A 23,482-nucleotide genomic window follows, 5' to 3' on the forward strand; every position below is an offset into this window, starting at 1 on the left:
TTTAGACTGACCGCCAGAAGGCCTGCAGGCAGGGCAGCTGGGCAGGCCCTGGAGTAGGCCTGGCTTATGTAATAGCCTCCTCCACCTACAAGCTCTGTGACCTTGGGGAAATCACATGACCTCTAGGTGCCTCAGCGTCTTCACCCATGAAACAGGAATAGTAGTAGTACCAACCTCAAAGCTGTTATGAAGATCTGATGAGAAATATGCGATTTAAAGAGCAAATGCTTAATCACTGTTACTTATAATGGGTGTAGGAAGACAATGGCTTTTAGGATGGCCCAGGTATTTGGCAATAAGGATCAAGGTGAGGTGTTTTGGGGATGCAGACAGAGGCAAGTGAAGCCCTACAGAAACAATCCAAGGACTTGGTCACTGAGATATGAAAGCACTGAGAATGGAAAAAAATGCAAACTGACTCCAAAACTGGATTTGGGTGACTCAGAGAATGGTGCCATTATTGGTACAGAGAAGTGTTAATAACAAACTGGTCTGGAAAGGGGCAAATGTGTCCATTTCAGGCAATCTGAGTTTGCAGTAGAGCCTATCAGCCTTGGGGACTGCTGGGTTAGGCCAGGAGTCACATGTGGAGCCCTTAAGGCCACACAAGTACACAGACATGTGAGCGGCCTCACAATTACTCACACTCAGCACCAACCAAAATGACAGCATCTATGCACATGACACGTATTCTCAATATCCTGCCCTCTACTTTCCAAGACACTTTGATAAACCAATCTCTGTTAATAGGTAAGTGGCTTTATCGTATATTTACCAGGAGAAACATATTTATCTAAAAAAGAAAGAGGCACCGTAACAGTCTAGGCTGCAGGCAGGCAGGGGGAGACACTGCAGCAGGCAGCTCTTTGGGTGCTGGCTGGACCATCCCATTCTCCCAGCCCCGAGCTTAATACTGAAGTGAATAAGCACTCATTGGGATGTCATGTTCTAGAAGAGCAGCAGCCAGGGTGAGAGATCCTGAGGACAAAGGATGGGAACTTGAACAGATCGCTTTGCCTTGTTCCCACACATGTAAAATGAGGGGTCTGGACAAAGAAGGCCCCTCCCATCCCAGTTTCAACATGGTATAACCCATGCTTACTGCTTTCAGAATGAAACTATGGGGGGGTCTGTCCAAGACAGGTATTACATCAACAAACACACCTGCCCTGGGTCTCAACAATACTTCCTGTACTTCTGCAACCAGACCCTAATCTTCAACAGCGCCAGCTTTCCTACTCACTAGCTGGCCTTCCTGATACGGCCCATCTCATCCCACTTCCACGACACCTAAAACGCCCTGCCTCAAGCCATTTCTTAACTCTGAATTACCCTGGGTGACAGGCGAACTTCCAGAGAGCACTATGTTCAAATACAACTTACAGGAGAATTTTATAACATAACCGACCTAGGTGTCTTTATAATATGGAAATTCAAGCAACGTACAAGAACCACATCAACAATATACCAACTAGATACCAGTAAAACAAGAGGAGCCAAAAAACAAGGTTACCTTTTCTCTGTCCAGATGGATTCCACTGATTTCAAAATCAAACATGAACAGTTCGGCCACTCGCCTGTAAATAAAATAGGTGGCAGGTTAGAACAGGTAATGATAATTATGAACAAAAATCAGTGTTCTGCAAAATAAATCCATCTTTTTCAACCTTACTGCCCAAAAGCCGGATGTTTCAACACACACACACACACACACACACACACACACACACACACACAATTCGTGTGCTTGAAGCCAGGAGCTTAACATCTTAGAAGTCAGGCAGAACAGCTGGCTGGCTGACTGGGTTGTAAGCCTTCCTATGGATGATTTGGTATCAGATACACCGTGCTAACTATACAGCAAGTCTTAAACTGACAATGAATGACAATTACTCCAACAAGGCCAAATTTTCTGCTTTTTTCTAGAAAGGAAAAAATGTACGTCTTTTCAACTGTCTTTCCTTCAAGAATATCTGCTGCAAACTATACACAACGCACCAAATTAAGTCCGTGTGGGACATACACATGCTGCCTGAACTCTGCATGAAGGTGTGCATGCGTAACTGTAACGCATCTCCTACCCAGCACGTGTGCTGAACAGAACGACACTCTGCTCACCCGTAAGGCGTGGCCCAGACGGGGATAAGTACTTTCTGAATGAATGAACACAAGGTAAAAGAAATAGTAAGTCTCCTAACAGGGGTACAAATAAAGTGCTTAGGGAGTTCAAAGACCATCAGTAATACCCTTCAACAGGTCAGCAGTATCTGAAACATCACCTTTTTCTCCTGCTATCAAAAAGCAGACTCTTCATCAGCTTCAAGCCACCATCCTCTTCCCCTTGGGCTAAGTTTGCTTAGACTTAGGAGGGAAGATGGCTATTTCAAGAATGAGTACCAGTGTGCTTTGTAGAAATCCAGTTTTTAATGATCGTAAAGTGCATCTGCAAACTTCACAGTAGGCCCTAATTTTCCTAACCTTTCCTTAATGTAACAATTTCATCCTAATGTCAAGTATTAGCAGTAATAAAAAAGCAACAGCAGAACATAAAGTATCCTGGATAACATCTAAAGCAAGGGGCAACTTTTCAGTAATTTTCTCCTGTAATATTTTATACTTACAAGTTCATCTTTCCCTTTTTATTTTTTTTTAATTAATTAATTTATTTTTGGCCACATTGGGTCTTTGCTGCTGCATGCAGGCTTTCTCTAGTTGCGGCGAACAGGGGGCTACTCATCGTTGAAGTGCGTGGGCTTCTCATTGCAGTGGCTTCTCTTGTTGCGGAGCACAGGCTCTAGGTGTGTGGGCTCAGTACTTGTGGCTCGCAGACTCAGTAGTTGTGGCACACGGGCTTGGTTGCTCCATTGCATGTGGGATCTTCCCGGACCAGGGATCGAACTTGTGTCCCCTGCATTGGCAGGTGGATTCTTAACCACTGCACAATCAGTCAAGTCCCCATCTTTCCCTTTTTAGTTATAAGCTAATTTAAGATGATTTACTTTCCCATTAGGGACCAGGGGAATCAAAATACTGAACTCGTGGGCTTTCCTGGTGGCGCAGTGGTTATGAATCCGCCTGCCAACGCAGGGGACACGGGTTCGAGCCCTGGTCCAGGAAGATCCCACATGCCGCAGAGCAACTAAGCCCGTGCGCCACAACTGAGCCTGTGCTCTAGAGCCCGCAAGCCACAACTACTGAGCCCGTGTGCCACAACTACTGAGGCTGCACTCTACAGCCCACGCACCACAACTACTGAGCCCGTGCTCCGCAACAAGAGAAGCCACCGCAATGAGAAGCCCGCGCACCGCAACAAAGAGTAGCCCCCGCTCGCCGCAACTAGAGAAAGCCCGCGCCCAGCAACAAAGACCCAACAGCCAGAAATAAATAAAAAATAAATATTTATAAAAATAAAAATCCTATTGGCATCTTAGTAACATCTAGAAATGTGGTACATGTCCAATTAGCACAACTCCTTTGTACCTCCAATGGTCTGCCAGTCTACTTCCATTTTTATACATTAAATATGGGAAAGCAAAGTCAGATCATGAACAACCTGTTGTTACTCAGTCAGCAGCAGCTCAGTATAAATCCAGCACGATTAGCAGGCATTCACCTTTTACTCATTTTGCTAACGAAGGTAATAATGCTCACACCTAAAATCATAATAAAGACCCATTGCTGTGATTGTACAGCCAGCTTTACCCATATCCTGAGCATCAGGATCAATGAACTGAAACAGGACCACAGGTGACCGCTTACAGGCAGACAGGTGAAGACAACCCCTCCCTGCTTCTCCCACGGCATGGTCACTCGTACACCAGATCAACATGAGACACCACCGCTGACTGACCCCTGCGGGCTGGGCGTCACTTGGGGTCACAGGCCACGTACGGAGACAGACAACAGAGGAGGAAGCAGACGGGGCCAAGTCAGCATCCCATAAAGAAAAAGGAGATAAACAAGTGCAAAAGGCAGGAAAAGACATTCGTCTCTGTGCCATGACACAAATAACATATAGGTGGGTTAACGACAAACTCTACCACGTCTTACAAATAAATAAATCTGAGCAAAGAAATATAACATCCACAGTCCTGTATCAAGTATATTTGTGTACTGAGTCAGAATTAGGTCTTTTCAATTCAGAATCATAAACGGTATGAACCAAAGCCAACCATTTCAAGGATCTTGACATCCACCAGTAAACAAAAGCACTCTGCTTTCAGCTCCCGCCGTAGCAATGACAGAACTTTAGGAATGCAGCTGAATGGAACCGTCAACTGCTCACAGGAATCCATTCCCTGGAGAGGGCCCTGCCGCAGGCCGCGGCTGTGGGGCGCTAAGATGCAGCAGTGAACAAATCAGACCAGGCCCTGCCCTCGAGGAGCTTCCCGTCCAGCGGGTGGGAAAGCGGAGCCAACAAACGGGCAGAGGAGAGAAGGCTGGGAGCCTGAGGACCGAGAGAAGCGGAGCTGGGCGGGAGGCCGAGGTGAGACAGGCACAGAGCTCTCGGAGGAGACACCGTCTGAGTGGCGTCCAAGGAGGGTGCGGGACTCGTCGCGTGGGGAGAAACTGTCCGGACAGAGGGGCCGTGAGCGCAGGGACACCGAGGGAACGGCTTTCAAGCTCAGCTCCACAGTCACAACCGCGATGAATGCAAAGGAAGCAGTACCTGGTTTCTGGATCAAGGGAATCCACAAGTTTTTTATCAGCTAATAATCTTTGCAGACTTTGATATAATTCCACATTTGTGTTCAACCTAGAAAAATTACAAATAAAAAAAATTAAATGATTTTCTAGTAACTTCTTTTTTTGCTTTACGTGAAGAGAATGGTGTCAAGTTCCAGCATCCACACGGCCAGAGGCCAAAGGTTTGGGGTATTGTTTTGTTTCTTCCTTTGGACCAGGAATGGCATAACCGCAGTTAGTGAGGGACGGGAAGTGTGTTAGTACTAACTGTCCCGGAAAGCAAAAGCACAAACTGAAAGCCACAGTCCACAGCTGGGGACAGAAGAGCAGCCAGGACGTGACCCCGCTTCCATCCAGAACCAGCCGCGTCAGCAACGTGCCAAGGACCACTGGTTTCTCTAACAGGAGAGGAGCAGGGATGGGAGGGGAGGAACGACCTGCAGTCCTGACTGGGCGCCGGGCCTGGGCTGCCCTGGCTCACCCGCGGGAGTGGCAGGTCCACACCGGGGACAGCTCGAGGGCACAGGCTTCGGAGCCGCACCCTGCAGCCACAGGGGCCCCGGCTACCGTGCCCTTGGTCCGAAAGGGTTAGACCCTTAGTGGCCCCCAGGGTTCAACAAGACGCTGGGCACGGCCCCCATTCCCAGAGGAGGCGGCTACTGTCCGCAGCTGCACTCGGGCCCGGCCCACCCAGCACTGCCCGCCTGCCCGCCCGCGGCACCACCGACAGCTCCTGAGTCCCTCTCCCGAGAGCACAGTGCGGGCCAGAGCTCCTGCCTCGGGGAAGGGCAAGGGCTGAGCGCCGCCTGCAAGGTCCACTCAGGGGCTTGTGGGCGGTCAGGTTCCCCGGGCAGCTCACACACAATCAAATCCCTGCAGGTTCATACGAACCGAGGGGCCTCTGTCACCACGGTGCTCACGGGCCACCCTGAACCTGAGGGACCAAGGCAGCCCCGCCGGCCAAGAAACGCTCAGCAGGGGGGCAGGCTCGGCCTCAGCCCCAGGAACCGGGAGAAGGTCAGCAAGGACCGCCGCCTCCTCTGGCTGCTCGGCCCCCGGCCGCCCACATCCAAGGGCAGCCGTTCCGAGGTGGCCGGCCGGACCCACGTCCGAGGTTTGAGCAGATCTCCCATATCGTGTCCTACACTGCAGGACTCTGAGATAAAGCCTGTATTTTAGTCTATATTTGGCATTAATTCTAAACAAATACATCCAGTTTTATCCTTGCTTTTCCACCACTGGAAAGTCAGTCGATTCTACTTGGGCACCGGAAGGCTTCCTATGCAAAGATGCCCTGGGCAGTTAGGGTGCAGCTCAGGCTACGGGAGAGAAGGAGCCAGCGATCAGGAGGGCGGAGGGCAAGGCTCTGGGTTCTGTCCAGTGACAACGGCCAGGTCCCTCGCGGCACCCACGCCCCCCCGGGGGGGCAGGGCCTGGTCCCAGCAAAGGACTGAGCTGTGCTCCACGGCCAAGGGGGGACCGCGGGCCGAGCCTCCGACACCACCTCTCTACCAACCGAGGCGCCCGCTGTCCTCCCGCACAACCAGCAGCCCAGGTCCACCGACGCAGCACGCAGGCCCCGGCGCTCTAGCTCACCTCCCCAGCAGCCCTCGGCTCCAGCCAGCACCTTCAGCACGCCGGGGTCTGGAGTTTGCAGGGACCAGCTTACCCGTTCAAGGAGCCAAATTTCACACGCACCATCTCCAAAGGGCAAACGCTGCCAGGGGCACCGGCCAGCAGCCTTACGCCCCACGCGAGCTCTGGGGGATGGAGGGGCCTCCGCTGGGCTGGGAGGCACAGGTCCCGAGGTCTTTCCAGCCGGGGGGCCGGGCGCCCGCACTGGCTGACTCCCCGTCCTGGTGGGTGCCCTGTCCCCTCCCCGTTACTCTGACCAGTATTCTTACATTTACTCCGAATCCCTTTCAAGTGACAGACTTCACCCCAGACTTCACCCCAGCCTGCGCCTGCCGCAGCTCCCAGACTGCCTTTACGATGGGCCCAGATGCCCCAAATCCCAGCCCCAAGGGGACCGCAAGGCCACCGGGCAGAGGTGACCACGCTGACCTCTCGCCCTGCGGCCACAGCTCCAGGGCGACAGCGATTCCATCGCACGGCCATGTGCCAGCTCGCGCTGCCCGCCCCGAGACGCTGGCGATCCCTTCAACGAGGAGAACGAGGACCCCGGGTGTCCGCCGCGTGCCCCCCAGCACCACAAGCACTTTGCGTTTACCGGCTCGTCCTCCTCCCAGCAGCCCTGAGACACAGATCACTCCACCACCCCCCCCCCCACCAGTGAGGAAACCGAGGGACAGCAGACAGGGAGGCGCCCCAGAGTCAGGCCGTGGGCTCCCCACACCCGCCCGCCCCGGGCAGCCCTGTGGCTCACACACCAACCCCACGCCCCATCCCCGCCGGCGGGGCGAGCCCTGCACACAGACGACCTGGGGCCCAGACCCGGGGCCCCGGACATACGTCTCCACCATGGCGCCAATGCTCCGACAGGCTTCCTCCGCGGCCTCTCGGAATGCTGCCTCGGGGTGAGCGATTTTCACAAAATCGGCCTAATGGAGGGGAGACAAAAGCAAAAGGGCGTTTGACGGGAAGCTTGCTTCCAGGGTCTGAGGGCGAAAATGAAAACGTGAACTTTAAAATGTGCCATTTGCCTTGACCAGGAATTTCCATTACTGGAACTTTCCTAAGCCGGCGGGAGGGGCAGCTTCTTCCTGAACATTCATTAATTCTGTTATTCCCGGGAACCAAGTCCGTTTCATTTCCTAATACATTCCAAAATACTCTTACTGACTTTATTTTAGAGAAGTCTCCCTCCTGCAAATGTAAAAACCAAGTGAATTCTTCCTACTTCTATCATTCAAAAGAGAAGAGTCTCGCTTCAAATGATCCGGAGCTTTCTCCCTAAGTGTTCCCACCTGGCTCCATGGAACACTGCTTGAGGCGCTTCTAGTTAACACTCACACCTGGTGTCCTTTCCAGGCTGAGTTAAGTGCATCCCAGCCGTCCTGCAGAGAACAAAGACTGCCTCTGAGTAAACAGGACTCCCCGGCTGCAGCCTACCTGGCGCAGGACCAGAGTTGCTGTACTGACCTTAGAATTTAACTAAGCCAGAATCCCTTTTTAAATTTTTTAATGAAATCTCATAAAACTAGATTTTAGTTTTCATGTTAACTGCAGTACACTGCAAAACAGAAATGCAGGGAAACTACAAAAAACTGCGTATTTTCTTCATTCTCATGAAGACAACATATATGGCTAAAATGTGAAACAAAATCACCACGAAGTAAAATGCCCTAATTTTACTATCAAATAGTTTATGTAGAAACATATAAATCCATAGTTTGATACGACATTTGACGTAACAGTAGGATAACATCTGCACTAAGGCACCTGAAAAGTGAGCTGTGTAAACTTTAAAAGATGCTGTATAAATTACTCATCTGCATGCTGCACAATTTACAATCAATATTGAAATTCAAAACACCAGCATACGTTTTAAAACTCGTTTGTGATAGTGGTGAGGAAAATAATACAGTTCCACGGGGACTGTGTTAAGAAAGAAAAAGAAAACAAAATGACCAGTTTATAAAACTCATGCCTTACATGGTATTGATCTCACTAGCCGGTAAAATCTTAAAAATTCAAAAAAGGAAGAAGATTCTTTGAGCTTTTTGACCCAAATATTTACATGTATAAATCACATCCTAGTCTTTTTGAATGAGACATTATCAAACTTCATAAATATAAAAAACTTCAAAAATAGGGCAAGCTATGGGGCAGAGAAGTTAAAATCTTTTAGTGAAGAGCAGAAGTAGAAATGTGGAAAAAATGCTAGAACACTGGTTAATTAAGACAGAGGCTAAGACAACAAACACCCAGTAAGTTCTGGGATTTCTGACCGCAAAAGCCAATACTCGATTACAAATAAGTGAAATTTGCTGACCCGCGCTTTCCTTTCAGATTTCAGCGGCACCGTTAAGCAGAGACGGTTCGAAACCTCTTTTCTGACCGTACGCCTCCCACGTCCCTCAACAAGATGAGCCCTCGCTGAGCACATCCTGGAGGGACAGAACCCGAACCCAGAAAAAGCAAGAGCTGACTACGGAGCCCGCGGCACAGCTCACTTCCCCTCAGGAAAGCCCTTCAGGGTGGATACTCTGCCCATCTCTTTACAACCGGGAAACTTGCAGCAGTGGGTCTAGGACAGCGGAGGTGCTACTGGCTCAGTGCAGATGCTGAGAGCAAGGAGGCTCTCGAAGAAGGAAACCACAGGGGGGCGGCCACCCTGGTGAAGAAAGTCAGCCTCAAACAGTAAATATGATTCCACCTACCTGATACTTAAGAAAAGACAAACTACGGGGATGGAGAACAGATCAGAGGTTGCCAGAGGTGAGAGGCAAGGTGGTGCGACGCACAGGGCGCGTTCTGGGGGTGATGGAAGTTACGCAGCCTGACCGCAGGGCGGCTACAGGCACACAGAGTCCACGTTCACAGACTTGCACCATCCCTTAGGAGAAGTAGATTTTACTGCGTAATAATTTTGAAAATAAACACTTTCTCACAAGACGGGGAGGTGACCTTCCTGCCACTCCAGGTAAGGTTCCATCCGGCCCGGGCGGCAGCAGCCCTGGAAGCGTGGAGAGCGAGGCCTCTGCGGCCAGACTGCCTGGACACGAAGCCCAGCTCCACCACTCGTGGGCCGGGGAACTTAACCTCTTAGTGCCTTTCTTTCCTCGTCGACAGGTGGAGACATGCCCAGAAGGCTGCATCAGTCAATCCAGGTGAAGCTCTTAGCTGGGTCCAGTGCCAACAAGAGCTACAAAACAGTCAACACCAGAACATAAGCCCCACGAGGTCGGACCACACTCCCAGTGCCCGGCCAGGGTGGGGCTGCGCGTAGAATGAACGTGAAGAAAGAGCTGTACAGACAGGAGCAGGCGTGACCACGACTGGGGACTTGCGCGCCACTACGATGTCGCGGCCACCCAGGGCAGAGAGGGAAGCCTGCTTCCACCTCGGCCGTGGGCGTCTCAGCTGGAGGAGAGACCTGAGGGCACGTCTATCTCAACTTCAAAACATGAGGAAAAGACGCCTTTGATACAAGCAGTTTGATGTCAAAACCTTATTTTTGATCAGAAAAGACATTCCTGAAAAGGCTTATAAAAACTAGTTTTCTTCTAAGATTAATTTTATTGTAAAGGTACAGATAAATGTTCTACTAGAATTTTGGTAGACATTTTTATAAATGAAGAACCTCTGTAACATGAAGAATCTTTGCCATGTGTGTAATCATTCTTCCATATTACATTTCTATTTTATTAAATATACGTATTAAAGTACGAGTACTAAATCTGACCTTTCCTATACATTCCTCCCATTCAACAGCACACTTCACTATAACAGATTACACCCAAGAGCTCTCAAACAGTTCAGACATTCCTAACTTTACAGTCCAGTACTGAACCTAATACACTGAGCTTAACTTGCAAAAGTGAGAAGTGGTCTGCGGCCCATGCCCGGCGTCTTACCAAGTCGGCCACCCTGCACAAGGAGTCCGAGAGCTCGTCAAAGATGAGCACGGTCTGGGGCCCAGGAGGCGCAGAGCACACGCGGCGCACCAGCTGCTCCGTTTTCCTCAAGGCCTTCTCCTGGGCGACACGGAATCCTTCTGGGGCGCTGAGCTCAGGAACTCCAAACAGGCCCTGAAACCCAAAGAACAGTTTCCACCGATAACTAAAAACATGACCCGGGGGTATTCAATACAAATACTTTTTTTGTAAACAAAATCTTGGTTTTCATTGATATTTCATATCATGGTGACACCTGTCATCACAGGTATCACTTTCACATTCCCCGCGACATTCCACATGAGACACTAAAAACGTTTTAGAATGTAATTTTTCTTCAATTTTTAATTATTTTATAAAAAACAAAAATAGAATGATATGGGTTCAAAATCCAGCTCTGTCACTACCACAGAACCTAACTCACGAAGTGGCAAGGATTAAACGACACACGTTTTTAAAAAACATTTTAACAGTGCCTGGCACACAGAAGGCGTTAACAAATGTCAGCTGTAACCGCTCTCAGCTGTGTGACCCTGGTCAAGTTCTCTCTCCTCCTTGGCCTAATTTCTTCATCAGGCATGAAGGGATGACAGTATGTGCTGTGTCTCACAGCACGGACACAGGAACAAGGTTAGTAAGTTCTCAAGACCCTGCCCGGCACTGAGTGAGGTCCAGGGCACAGCGTCAAGCACTCCACAAACTATGAACTAGGAACGGTGAGTTGATTGCTGAGTACATATATATTTTAGAAAGATTTAATAAACATGCTAAACCAAGTCACAGGCGGAAACTGGCAGCAAGTTTTATACCTTCCAAAAGCATTTCAACACCTTGATAAAGATAAAAATCACTATCTAATGGGAAGGAAGGACCATCTTCTTGTACCGGTTCGATCACACTTGTTATGATGCCCAGGAAGGCAGACAAAAACCACGAACACTTATTACACATCGACGGCATGCCAGAAGTGTACCCTGTACTTTACACAGGTTCTCCCGTGTAAATCACACAATCCTAGAGCACAAACCATCAATCACCTTTTTACAGATAAGATAACTTTCAGAGGTTAAACGAACATGTCTGTGGTCACTAGCAAACAGTGGGAAAGCCACAACCTCAACTTGCTCCAAGCATCCCTAAAGCCCACACGTTCTCCACGCTCGTGGACTGCAACTGGTGTTGGAAAGTCTTGCCTCTGCAGAAGGGCAGCTCCGCGGACTAGGAACCCCGCTCTTCGCCATTTTAACCAGCTGCCCAACGCAGGGCCCAACACAGGCAGGAACTCAGGAATGAGGTAAATGAACAGGGCCAGACCACTGTGTAGACAGCTTTGTATCAAGAGATGCTTAACATGTCAATTGCGGGAAATACCAAGAGGCGAAGCTTTCAGGCCTGACAAGGCCCACTGTTTCTGCAAGAAGGAATGCAGGAAGTTGTTAACTTCTTTTCAAACTATATTAACGAGTTGGAGAAAATAAAGACAGGCAGCGGCAAAACAGAATTAGGACCAAAAATATACTTGGTTATTACAATGATTTAATATGATTCAATTACAGACTTTATTTTCACTTCTCAGCACACCTCCCCACACTCCTCTGGGGATTCTAAATCTCAGCCTACCAAGTTATGGTGATACCAGAAAACTGCATAAGCCTTTGGGTTTCTTTTTTTAATCAAAAACCAATTCACGTATTTGAAAATCTGCTATCAGCACCTACAATTATGATGTACAAAAGAAAAATTAATAAAGCTAAAATTAGATCTAGTTCATCCACCCATAACCAAGCTTACCCCTCACGCCTTTTTGCTCAGTACCCACAGGCTGTGCTCGTTCTCACACCAATTATGTCAGTACCAACGTTATTTACCCCCATGGAAGTTGGTGTAGCAAATTTCATTCAAAAATAATTTTAAAACGAAGAAATTTGGGCGTTAAATAAGAAAAACTCACCTTATTAGGCTCACTGTAATTATATCCCACACTCATCTTTCCAAGAAAGGCAATAGAAATAATGAAAAAATTAAAAAGACAAAAATAAAAGTAACAGTGCAAAGTGAGCAAAATCCATAAATGCAAAGGAAAGCAGGCACAGGTGAATCCCTTCCAAGCTTTCCTTCCTTTCACCTTTAATTCACTCAATCATCCAATAATGAGTTTCAGGAGGTGGGCGGTGGAGGAGGGAAGGAGTGGGAGTTTGGGGTTAGCAGATGCAAACTATTATATACAGGATGAATAAACAACAAGGTCCTACTGTAGAGCACAGGGAACTATATTCAATATCCTGGGCCAAACCATGATGGAAAAGAATGTGAAAAAGGATGTATATGTGTGTAACTGAGTCACTTCGCTGTACAGCAGAAATTAACACAACACTGTAAATCAACTCGACTTCAATAAAATAAATTTTAAAAAAGAAAAAAATAATGAGTGTCTACTGACTGCCAGACACCGAGCGGGTCGCGTGGATACACAAACAACTAGAACAACACAAGAAGTCAGTGATTTTCTGTGGGAAAATCTACGTGATGGGCTGCACCGCCTTAGAGGACTCTTCTAACTCGGTGTTTTAAAGGAAAAGAAACAAAGCCGAAAAGCTTGGGAAAATATTAATAACGTCACTTCGGGCATCAATGGAAAGACTAATTACACTAATTGACAGAAGCGGGTCCGGGTATCAAAGACACCGAGGCCATAGGTGAGCTCACCGCGCGGCCCGCGCCTCACTGGGGTCGGATCTGAGCTACAGGGCTGGGAGTTCGGGGGACGCGCTCAGGACCACTGCACCTGGGGCCCTCGCTGGGCAGGTGCTGGACCCGAACCTGGGGCCGCCCCGCCCCCCGGCACCTGCCCCCTCAGAGCGGGGGGGCCGCCCGCAAGGTCACCCCGGGCAAACGACACCTCCCTCCCGCGCGGGGCGGCCTCGCCGCCCGGACCCCGACGACCCCGCCCGGGTCCCGCGGGCCGCTCACCTGGCGCTCGCCGAACAGGTCCAGGCGGCGGCCCTGGGGCTGGACGTTGAAGGCGGCGCCCACCGGGGACCAGCTGGTGCTGACCCACCGGCCCCGGAGCCCGGCCCCGAGGCCGCCCAGCCGCCGGGCGCACAGCATTGCGCCGCTGCAGCCGCTCCGCGCCGCGAGGGCCCACGAAACCGGACTCCAGTACCCAGCCCGCAGCTCCGCCGGAGAGCGCGGCGCGTCTCCACGGCAGCGCCCGCCTCCCACGTGACCCCGCGCTTCCGGGAAGGGCAGGAGGCCGCGGGGCCAGCGCACATCGGCGTCCCCAGGGCCAGAGCGTCGCCCGCTGCTTTCCCGGGCCGCCGCGTCTAGCGCCGCCGCGCGCCTGGAGGGGGAACCGCAGGACGCCCCGCCCTCCCACGTGGCCGGGCGGGTGGCAGGGTCTGCGCGGCGCCGAGCCTCGCACCCGCTGCCGGGAACACACGTGGGCGGCAGGCCGACCGCTGCCCGGCACCCTGAACCGAGACCCGTCGCCCTCCGTAGGCCTCCGCTCCAGGAGGGTGCGAGACGCAAGGCACTGCGCCCGCACGTCCCAGCCCTGCAGCCAGAGCTGTCGGTGGACCTCCATCCATCGACTGTAAACTCGCAGTGATCGATAACATAATCGACAACGCAGCTTGTTGGGGGGTGGAATCTGCCAAGCTGCAGTCACCGGCGGAGGGAGTACGGGGGCGGGAGGGCAGCGGTGGAGAGGGTGAGGGATGGGGCCGGGGGGCGCCCTCCCGGTGTCCGCGAGCGGAGGCTGTGCAGCGCTCGGAGCATCCCCTGTACGGCCCGTGAGGATGACCCTGTTGGAGGACAGCGCGGAGGCTGCTGCTGGGCCTCGGCTTCGGGCGGAACCGGACGCCCCTGATCCAGTCCCCCAGCGCCCGGCGCGCAGGGCATTGCGTGCCGTGCCGAAGGATGCTTCGTGTCCCTGTACCAAGGACCAGCGCCAACGGAACCTTGTATCTCACCTGAATGCGTGGGCCTGAGGTAGAGTCTGCTCCTGGGAACACCTGTTGGATGTGAGCAGCCCCGGAACCTTCTCTGAAGTTCCAGAGAGCCAGAAGCGAGGGCCAACTGGGGCGGGCTTCTAACCCGCCCCTTTCCGTCCTCACAACAATTTACTGTTAAATGGAGTTTGTTTTCAGAGTAGCCTGGTGGGGAGAAAAAGCCCCAGTGATAAAAAGAGAGCAATGAAAATTTAGTAAAGGCGAGTGCCAGGGTGCACTTACACAAGTCTCTACAGCGTAACTAGAAATTCTGCGTTCGTTTGTGTACATACGGTAAGTCGTGATTTCATCGTCTGCTGACTTTTTCATCAGATTCCAAATTATTTAAAATCCCCAAAGTCCTAACTCCGTGGCGATTAATTACCGCATTGTCTGTGGCTGGTTGGTCCTTGGGGACAGCCACCCCACATCGCAGGCCTGCGCGGCAGGCCCTTACACAGACGTCAAATCTGCCATGTAAAAATATTCATCAATATATGTGACAAAACTACTTACTTTATCATATTTTTTAAAAGGAGTTTCAAATCTAAGAGCTTTTCTTTAGCCCAGAATGGTTCCTAACCATTTTTAATGCAAACAATTGAAGCGTAAAAACACCCTCAAAGGATGCTGGCTTGTGCTACGTTAACGAGGTGTCTTGTGTCTCAGGGAGCCTGGCGTAGTTAGACTTGTAAAAACTGCAGACCAGATCCACAGACAGCAGATGGGAGATAATTCCAAATGGCAGATCAGACACCTCCCCAATCAACTTTATCCTTTTGAAGTTCTTTATAACATGTTTTACATTTCATCTTATACATTTGCCCTGCAAAAAAAAAGAATTTTATGAAAGCTTGTATCCAATATTCTGGTCATAAACTGTACTTTTTTCCTTTACGCCTATCTCACCTATAAAGTTCTGACCCTAATTAGAAGGGAGTTAGTACACGAATTGTTTGGTCCATAACAACACCAGACTTAACACTGGGGAAAACCAGCTCGGCTTATTGCAATTGAAGGAAGCCAAAGCACAAGGACACTCTGGCTCAATAAAGAAAATGATCAGTCCCTACAGCTGGGCCAACGTTAGGGCGCCAAGGCAAGTGGGGGACTTGGGGTGTCTCACGTGCTTCACCCGAGTCCTGGCTCTGTTCTAGAAGAAACATACATTAAGGAAAGCCAATAAAATGCCTATAAACAGAAATGATTTCCACATATATCCAAAGTTTTCCAAAACCAAGTAATTTTTCACCTTTTCATCTATAGCAGTGCTGACTGCTTATAATGATAATTCAGAAAATTCCCATTTTCCCAAGGAATGAAGATACTGTCACAACTGCGCTGACTTGGTTGCCATGTGGAGAGAACAGCTGTAAGTCCGTCAGAGTCCCAGGCTGTGATCTGGAAGATGCTGTCGCTTGAATATGCACTGGGCTTGTCTCCTCTTGCTTCTTTATTAGTTGCTCTCAGCTAATGGAAAAGTGTATGGAGTTAACGTAAGCATAGTTAACACTTCCAGAATTTTAGGAGGGGATTATTCGCTGGACCACAGGGCAGTTCCCCTCTAGATTACTTAAATCACCTAGTACAGTGTAAATGCTATGTCAGCAGTTTCCAGGTTGGCAAATTCAAGTTTTGCTTTTTGGAACTTCCTGATTTTTTTTTTTCCAAATATTTTCCAACCATGGTTGGTTGAATCTGCAGATACGGAACTGTGGATATGGAGGGAAACTAAAACAGAGTCAAGTTTGGCAAACAGTTTACTAACAACTGTTTGTTGAGTTGAATGGTGATGAAAACCCAAGATAGAAAGTGAGCAGAGTGTCCTGCAGTTTCCCGGGCTGTGCCACTGTCACCAGCCCAAACTCTTATTAGTCACAGATGGAATAAACACTTCCTTTTCTTTCCCTGTAATGTCCTCAGGAATTCAGATGGGAGATACATCATCACACGGCTAGTTCGAGCACTAAAATGATATCAAAACACTCCCCACAAGGAACGCCTGAGCAAAGGATTCTTCAGATCACGGGAATGATGGAATATATCAAATACACTGTAATAAACAGAGCAGGTAGTTTTACATTTACTCTTGGAAGGATAGCGAGTTCTATAGACTCAGTTTTAGGAATAACTTTCCTACTTTCACCTTTTTATGGTTATGACAGTGGTGATATAATTAACGTGGTAAAACCATCAAATAATGTCTTCACCAAGCTGATTCGGGCGGATGGAGAGACAGAGTTAGAACCGCTGCCCGCCCCCCGACCCATCACGCGCTGCTGAACAGGAGGAAGCCCGTGAACGTGGTGTCGTCGTCCTCATCCGCAAACAGGCCGTTGAACCTCTCCCCTCCCGTCACCTGCAACCACACCTCGTCCCCGAGCTTCAGCTGCAGGACGATGCCACCGGACGCCTGGTCCTCGGAGCTCATGTAACCGTCCTTGGTGTGCAGGACTTTTACCCCGTTTTTGACCAAAGACACCTGGACGTTCCTGGAGAAAACGGTGATGTGGTAGGTGAAGTAATAGACGCCGGCGACGTGGCAGGTGAATTTCCCCGTGGCCACGCTGTAGTGGCCAAACTCGTTGTACAGGATCCTGTCGAACTTGATGGGCACGTCTGACGGAGGGAACTTGCTCAGCACCGTGAGCCCCACGGTGAAGGCGCTTTTGGGCAAGACTGGCGTCTCCCCAATTTTCCCTTTTTCTCCTCGATCCCCTTTCCAGCCTCTCATTCCCCGGGCTCCGGGCTCACCCTGGGGCCCCAGGGGGCCGGCATCTCCCCTGGGACCCGGCTTTCCGGTGGGGCCCACGGGGCCAGGTAAACCAGTTGGGCCCGAAGGTCCAGTGCTGCCCTTTGGCCCTTCTGGGCCAACGGGACCCACGTCGCCCTTCTCCCCCTTCTGCCCTTGGGCGCCGGTCTCTCCTCTGAGGCCTTTCTCTCCCATGGGGCCCACAAGTCCCTTTGGCCCGTGTTTCCCTGGGGGGCCTCTTGAGCCCTGATCACCTTTGACGCCCTTTGCTTCAACGTTTCCATCGGCTCCTGGGTGGGACAAGAAAGAACGGAGGAAGAGACGATTTGTGAAACTTTGCTTGTGAAAACAACTTTGGTTTTTCTATTATTGAGCAAGTGAATGAGGTAAGGCAGTGCACAGTTCCAGCATGTGCTCAGGGTTTGAAAGTTAATTTACTCCTAAACTGTGCAGGTACACATGTGCGCAAAACACCCTTTGACTCTACTATACCAGCATCGGGGCTCACGTTAGAAATGACAGTTATTTGCGACTTCCCTGGAGGCCCAGTGGTTAAGAGTCTGCGATTCCAATGCAGGGGGCGTGGGTTCAATCCCTAGTTGGGGAACTAAGATCCTGTATGCAGAGCGACACGGCCAAAAACAAAAGAAAGAAATGACAGCTCTCTGCCCGTCCCTGAGGGGACGCATCTTTGGAAGAGGGAAGAAGGCAGACAGCAGATTCACCAGGGCTGCTTTGGTAGCTGACAGCGCAGCCCCGATGACGTGACACCCCCCGAGAAGCCCCTCACTGGAGTCAGGTGGTCCTGGGTGGGCGCTCACTGCTCGCCGCGTCTGCCGGCCTGTGCACCGCGCCAGGTGCGTGGCGCTGTCGTGGTTCCGCCTTCCCCACTCCCTGGCGCCTCCCGCTTCCCACGCCCTGACTGGACAGCCGTGGTCCGAGCTCCGGCTCTGGAGTGAGACGCCAGGATCCAGCCCAGTCTCCACCGCTTATGCACAAGCTGATTCCCCAGCTACACCTGGTTCCTCACCTGCACGGCTGGGATAATAAAGTGCCTCCTTTATAGGCTGTTGTATTAAGTGAGTCAACACAAGGAAGGCACTTAGAACGACCCAGTGGGGCGAGAACACTGTTCGTGTTGCCGTGGTAACCATCCTCCCTCCCCCTCTGGCGATAGCTGCCGGCATCCTCCCTGCCTCCAGGGCCCGGCTCAAGGGCCACCTTCTGCTGCAGTCCCACCCCGGGCGCTGAGTCAGAATCCAGCGTCCCTCCTCAGGGCCCAGCGCTAAATCAGGCTTCAGCAAACCATGGAGCGCGGGCCATGTCCAGCCTCCGCCTGTTTTTGACAGCCCGCAAGCTAAGAACAGTTGACACTTTTAAATGGTCACAAATCACGTTCTGAGATTCCTGACAATTACGTAAAATTCAGGTTTCACTGGAACGCAGCCCCACTTCCTAAGGCATCCTCTACGCAGCTTGTCCCTACGACGGCAGAGCTGAGTAGCTGTGACCGAGACCCCGTGGCCCGCAAAGCTGAAAATATTTACTGTCTGGCCCTTTATGGAAAGTGTGCCCATCTCTGCAGTGAACCCTGAGCTTCTGGAGAGAAGGACCGTGTGGCCTTTATCGCTGGAGCATCCTTGAAGCCTTGGAAGGGATTTGTCCTTGGTAAGCACTTAATAATTCCTATCCTATCACTGACGGCTCCGGCTGCGGACACAGCAGGATGGAAAGCCACCTCTGACCTGGTTCTCCTTTCTCTCCGGTCATCCCGTCCTTCCCTGGGCCACCAGGATGTCCTGGTTCACCTGATGGAAAATGAGAAAATAGGCAGAAGTTAAAATTCTAGCTCCAGTTTCCCTCGATGTGGGTCCCAGTCAGCGATGGAGGGTCCCAGGGAGCCCCAGCCTGACCCGCACACCCCACCCCTCACAGACCTGCGGGGGGAGGGCAGGCAGGGGCAAGCAGCAAGGGTGCTGAGTGCGCCAAGAAGCGGGTCGTGCAGTGGACTGGTGGGCTTCCCAAGCAGCCAGCTCGGATGATCACGATTGCGTGTTTCTCACGTGACAAGGACTTGGGGGGGTGGCTTTGCCATTTGTGCTCCTTTTCCATCACTCTGTGGGGGGTGGAGTGGAAGTACTAGCCTCCTATGAAAGTGCAGATGATCATGGTTACACCACACTACTTGGCATGGGAGAGAGGGTTCCAGAAGGATCTCTCTAGCGCCTTACAGTGGTCAAGGTGCTGTGGAGACCCACTGGGACACCAGGCCATGAGGTTCTGCTGCACCCAGGAGTCCTGATGCTCAGAACAGGCTGCCCTGGACACCAGCATCCTATGTTATGTCCACACACGTACGTTTGTAAGCTATGTACAGGTAATGTTCTAAAAACATGTTCATTATAAAACATACACACGGGACTTCCCTGGTGGCACAGTGGTTAAGAATCCGCCTGCCAAGGCAGGGGACACGGGTTCAATCCCTGGTCCAGGACGATCCCACGTGCCACGGAGCAACGAAGCCTGTGTGCCACAACTACTGAGCCTGCGTTCTAGAGCCCGCGAGCCACAGCTACTGAGCCCACGAGCCACAACTACTGAAGCCCACGCGCCTGGAGCCCGTGCTCTGCAACAAGAGAAGCCACCGCAATGAGAAGCCCGCGCACTGCAACGAAGACCCAATGCAACCAAAAAATAAATAAATTTAAAAAATAAAAATACACACAAATACATTTGAAAACGGTAAGACAAAGATTAAGTTAATTTTTAGTGTGAGAAATGTGACATAATATCCTTCTAAGAAACATGCGTGTTGTATATAATCTAAATAAACCATATATGTAGCGTGCAAGTCTTAAGGAAGTATGTGAAACTTGAAAGAACGGGGACCATGGAGGAAGAAGGAGAGAATGAGTAGCGAAGAGGTAGAGAAATTTGGTGTTGGATACAGGAGCATCTGTCTTCCTTCTCTCTCCATCTATCTTCTTCTGTGTGTATAGAATATGCTATAACGAGCGTTTTAAATTAAACCTCCCAAATTTGGAGATCGACCACCCAGCGCACACATGCGCCCTTGAGCCGAAGAGAGAGGATGAGCGCCAGACGGGGCCTGTGACCTGGCTCCCACCCGCGCCCTTGTCCTGCAGAAATGTTGCCTCGGCTCTGGAGCAAAGGGGACTCAGACGTTTGTAGAGAAAGCGAGGCTGTGAGCCCGCAGTTTGAGTCACGTAGACGGATGCGACACTTCCACCGAGAAGAGTGTAAAGGAGAAGCCGGCGAGGCTGCCCACGCTGCACAAGCGCTGAGGTTCCCTGGGCGGCGGGCGCCTCCGCGGAGCCAGGTGAGAAAACTGCGGCCGCGGAGAGCACGTGCCCCAGCCCCGGGGGTGCAGGCAGCGAATGCATCGTCCACTCCGAGGGATGATACAGGAGGCCCACAAAGAGCCGCCCAGGAGAGAGGCCAGCATCCGGCCGCCACGCTTGGAGGGCAGCGGAGTCAGGTTCTGACAGCATCATCTGAGCGATGCCTTCCCGCGCTTCTCCCGGCCCAGCCCGCTGGTGGATCCAAGGCGGTCCTCGCAGTGAGAAGGGGCGTGGGAGTGACGGGGGCGGGGTGGGGGGAGGGATCTCAAAGACACAGGGTATCCTGTGCGCGTGTGCGGGCACACGCACGCACGTGTACGCACATGTACACATACATGTACACACGTGGTACCACCGGGCGGATAAGGGATGGATTTCAATAAGATGGAGGGTTTGCCATTCACTTGGACAGGGCCTTTCACTCACCAGAAATGAGACGGGCCTAATGCCCCAAAGCGGCGTGGACTTCCTGGAGGTGGTGTTATCCTAGGAGATCCCAGCGCCGAGTGCAGGGCGGGGCTTGGTGAGAAGGGACACTGCCCCTCGTGACCCTCCGCCCCATCCAGCCCACGCAGTAAACGCTAGACCACGAACGCCCTGAAAACACCTGGAATGTCACACATCTGTGCAGCAGACTTCCCACACTGAGTAATTCTTGTTTCTCCAAATCTTAAAGGCTTTTTCAAAATCCATATTCTAACAGCACTTACTGGCAAAGCATTAATTTCAGTCCATCCTGAAATTGCTTTCTGTGTATTATGCCATCTTAATATTGCCAGAGGAATATCTAACTCCCTGGTATAATCAAGAAATATCAAGAGGCTTCTCAATGTTTATCATTAAGGTTGGTGAGGCTTTCATATGACGTACCGAGAAAAATGACAGCGCTTGTGTTCACGCTTCTCACGAGTCCTGAAATGCCTTACTTAGTTGGTGTGCACCTTCCTATGAGTCTGTGATACCCTTGGGACATCCACAGTCAGGACAAGGGCATGTCAATGAACGTAAATGTAAATTCACCTGCCCACAGTTATAATAATTTCCAGGTTGGGGGGGCAGACGTCTTGACAGATCTGACTGACGTTCATCATTGTTTTTTCCTTCTAATGCACATCTGAAGAATTCACATGAATAGAAATGGCAGCTCTGCCCTTCTCAGGATTCTTTACTGCTTTGCATTATCAAGTTCACCCTCAACCATCAGTGTTTTTGCGGGAGTATTTTCAGCACCCATCTCTTTGTGAGAGTTCAACAGCATAATCTGAGAACCCCCGGTCCAGGCACACTTAGTGCAAAACATCCCAACACGCTGAAGGTCAGTGAACGCGGGAGGGTCCTGGCGAGCGTGCTCACACTGTGGGCCACCACTCTTCCCATGGGACATGGTCCAGGCCTCAAATGACACGTGCGTATCTGCAAACCGACCAAGTGAGGCCATTCACACGGATTCATATAGCAAGCGTTTTAAAACCTCAATTTTTTCTTCACCTAAATTTATCTTTTAAGACGTCACTAGAAGTTTCAATGTTTTCTTCCTGCACCCAGATGGGTCCTCTGCTTACATCTTAGGTGTACGACCCTATGGTCAGACCAGGGCTCAAGAACCCCATTCAGAAATCAAGCCTTACAGGTTTTTGTCATGGAAACCACTCACACATCCTGGCTTTTGGGACTGTCCCTCCCAGAGGCTGGATCCTGTCCCCAAGTCCCCAAACCGTGGGGAGGTCCCGGGACACAGCACAGATACCCGAGGAGCGGCTGTGTGGCTCCAGGACCCTTCCTGTTCTCTGGCGTTCTGCACCACCTGCCTCACGGCAAGGCCTGCACCGTGCTGGGTGCTCCCCGCCAGAGACCTACCCGTCGGATGTCTCTCTAGGACCCGGTGCCAAAGACCCCTCGCACCTGTCGCCTGAGGCAGAAAGATCTATGACATCACAAGCTCCTGAAAACGGCCCTGTAGTATTGGAGATGGCGGCCAGCAGACAGGCAGCCCCACTCAGTGGGAAAGCCCACGAGGACAGGGGTCCTCATGGCTCGTGCTGCCCTGTACCCCACACCCAGTCTGGATCTGGCCGGAGCAGGCTCTCCATCAGTGTCTTCTGGGCAATGGATGGATGGATGGATGGATGGATAGATGGATGGATGGATGGATGGATGGATGGATAGATGGATAGATGGATGGATGGATGGATGGATGGATGGATGGAGAGGGGTGAGCCCACAGGCAATGAATGAATGAAGGAGGTGAAAGGAAGGGGGATGAGCGGGGGGCAGCTGCAGGCACAGGTGGTGGGTACCTGCATCCCCCTTGTCGCCCTTTGCTCCATCACGTCCATCTCTCCCGGGCAATCCATTGTGACCTGGGTTCCCGGGGACGCCAGGGTGGCCCTGCCTGCAGGTGTCCTGTGAGCTCACCATCCCTGCGCAGGCCCCGGAGACGAACAAGAGCCACCAGATCCTCATGGCTCAGATGACAGAGCTGAACGGAAAGACGGAAACAGACTGAAGGGAGAAACTCTCGTCGCCGGGGCCACGGACAAAGCCTCTGCTCTTTGCAGTGGCCCAGCTTGGACAGCACAGCCAGGGCGGGTCGGGGGGCAGCTGGGGGCAGACTGGCCGCTCACAATCGAAGGACACTGTCCTTGGAAGGACGCGTGTGACTGGGGAGCCTCTAATGGTGGGCGATCCGGGAGAGAGCCACGTTCCAAGTCAGGAAACCCCGCTGACTGTTTCGCTTTGGGCAAAGAAACTCCAACTGACCGTTTCACTTTGGGCAAACCCCTCCTTGCAGCCAGAGGAGAGATTAATGCTTCCCTCACAGGGCTACTGTAAAAACCAAATTCGAGCACATTGTGCATGAAAGCACATTTTGAACAGTAAAGCAAACATGGAATTAGCATTTGCTCCGGCAATCCCACTTCCGGGTATACACGCAAAAGAACCGAGGGCAGGGACTCCCGCAGATATTTCTACGCCCATGTTCACAGCGGCAATGCTGTCCACAATCGCTAAAAGGTGGAAACGACCCACGTGTCCATTGATGCATGAATGGATAAACAAAATGTGGTCCACCCACATGATGGATAGATATGATTCAGCCTTAAAAAGGAGGGA

At 51.3% G+C, this 23,482-nt stretch overlaps 2 protein-coding genes across 2 annotated transcripts in view; both read right to left on the reverse strand.

Annotated features, from left to right (window-relative positions):
- MIPEP (mitochondrial intermediate peptidase) overlaps positions 1 to 13,504 on the reverse strand; it is a 132,650-nt gene extending 119,146 nt beyond the window's left edge. The window contains exons 1-5 of the mRNA XM_079903079.1: positions 13,236 to 13,504; positions 10,227 to 10,400; positions 7,159 to 7,247; positions 4,670 to 4,756; positions 1,514 to 1,577 (exon numbers count right to left, since the gene is read on the reverse strand). Coding sequence (XP_079759205.1) covers positions 1,514 to 1,577; positions 4,670 to 4,756; positions 7,159 to 7,247; positions 10,227 to 10,400; positions 13,236 to 13,373 — 552 coding nt within the window. The 5' untranslated portion in view covers positions 13,374 to 13,504. The remainder of the gene's footprint in view (positions 1 to 1,513; positions 1,578 to 4,669; positions 4,757 to 7,158; positions 7,248 to 10,226; positions 10,401 to 13,235) is intronic.
- Positions 13,505 to 15,867: 2,363 nt separating this feature from the next.
- Positions 15,868 to 22,831, reverse strand: C1QTNF9 (C1q and TNF related 9; the record flags this gene model as incomplete). The annotated part of the gene is made up of 3 exons (XM_079903078.1): positions 15,868 to 17,296; positions 18,752 to 18,814; positions 22,666 to 22,831. 3 exons carry the CDS (start codon positions 22,829 to 22,831, stop codon positions 16,524 to 16,526), a joined length of 1,002 nt encoding a protein of 333 aa, XP_079759204.1. The 3' UTR covers positions 15,868 to 16,523.
- Between the last annotated feature and the right edge of the window lie 651 nt (positions 22,832 to 23,482).

Source organism: Stenella coeruleoalba (assembly GCF_951394435.1).
Source record: "Stenella coeruleoalba genome assembly, chromosome: 18".
Taxonomy (NCBI): domain Eukaryota; kingdom Metazoa; phylum Chordata; class Mammalia; order Artiodactyla; family Delphinidae; genus Stenella; species Stenella coeruleoalba.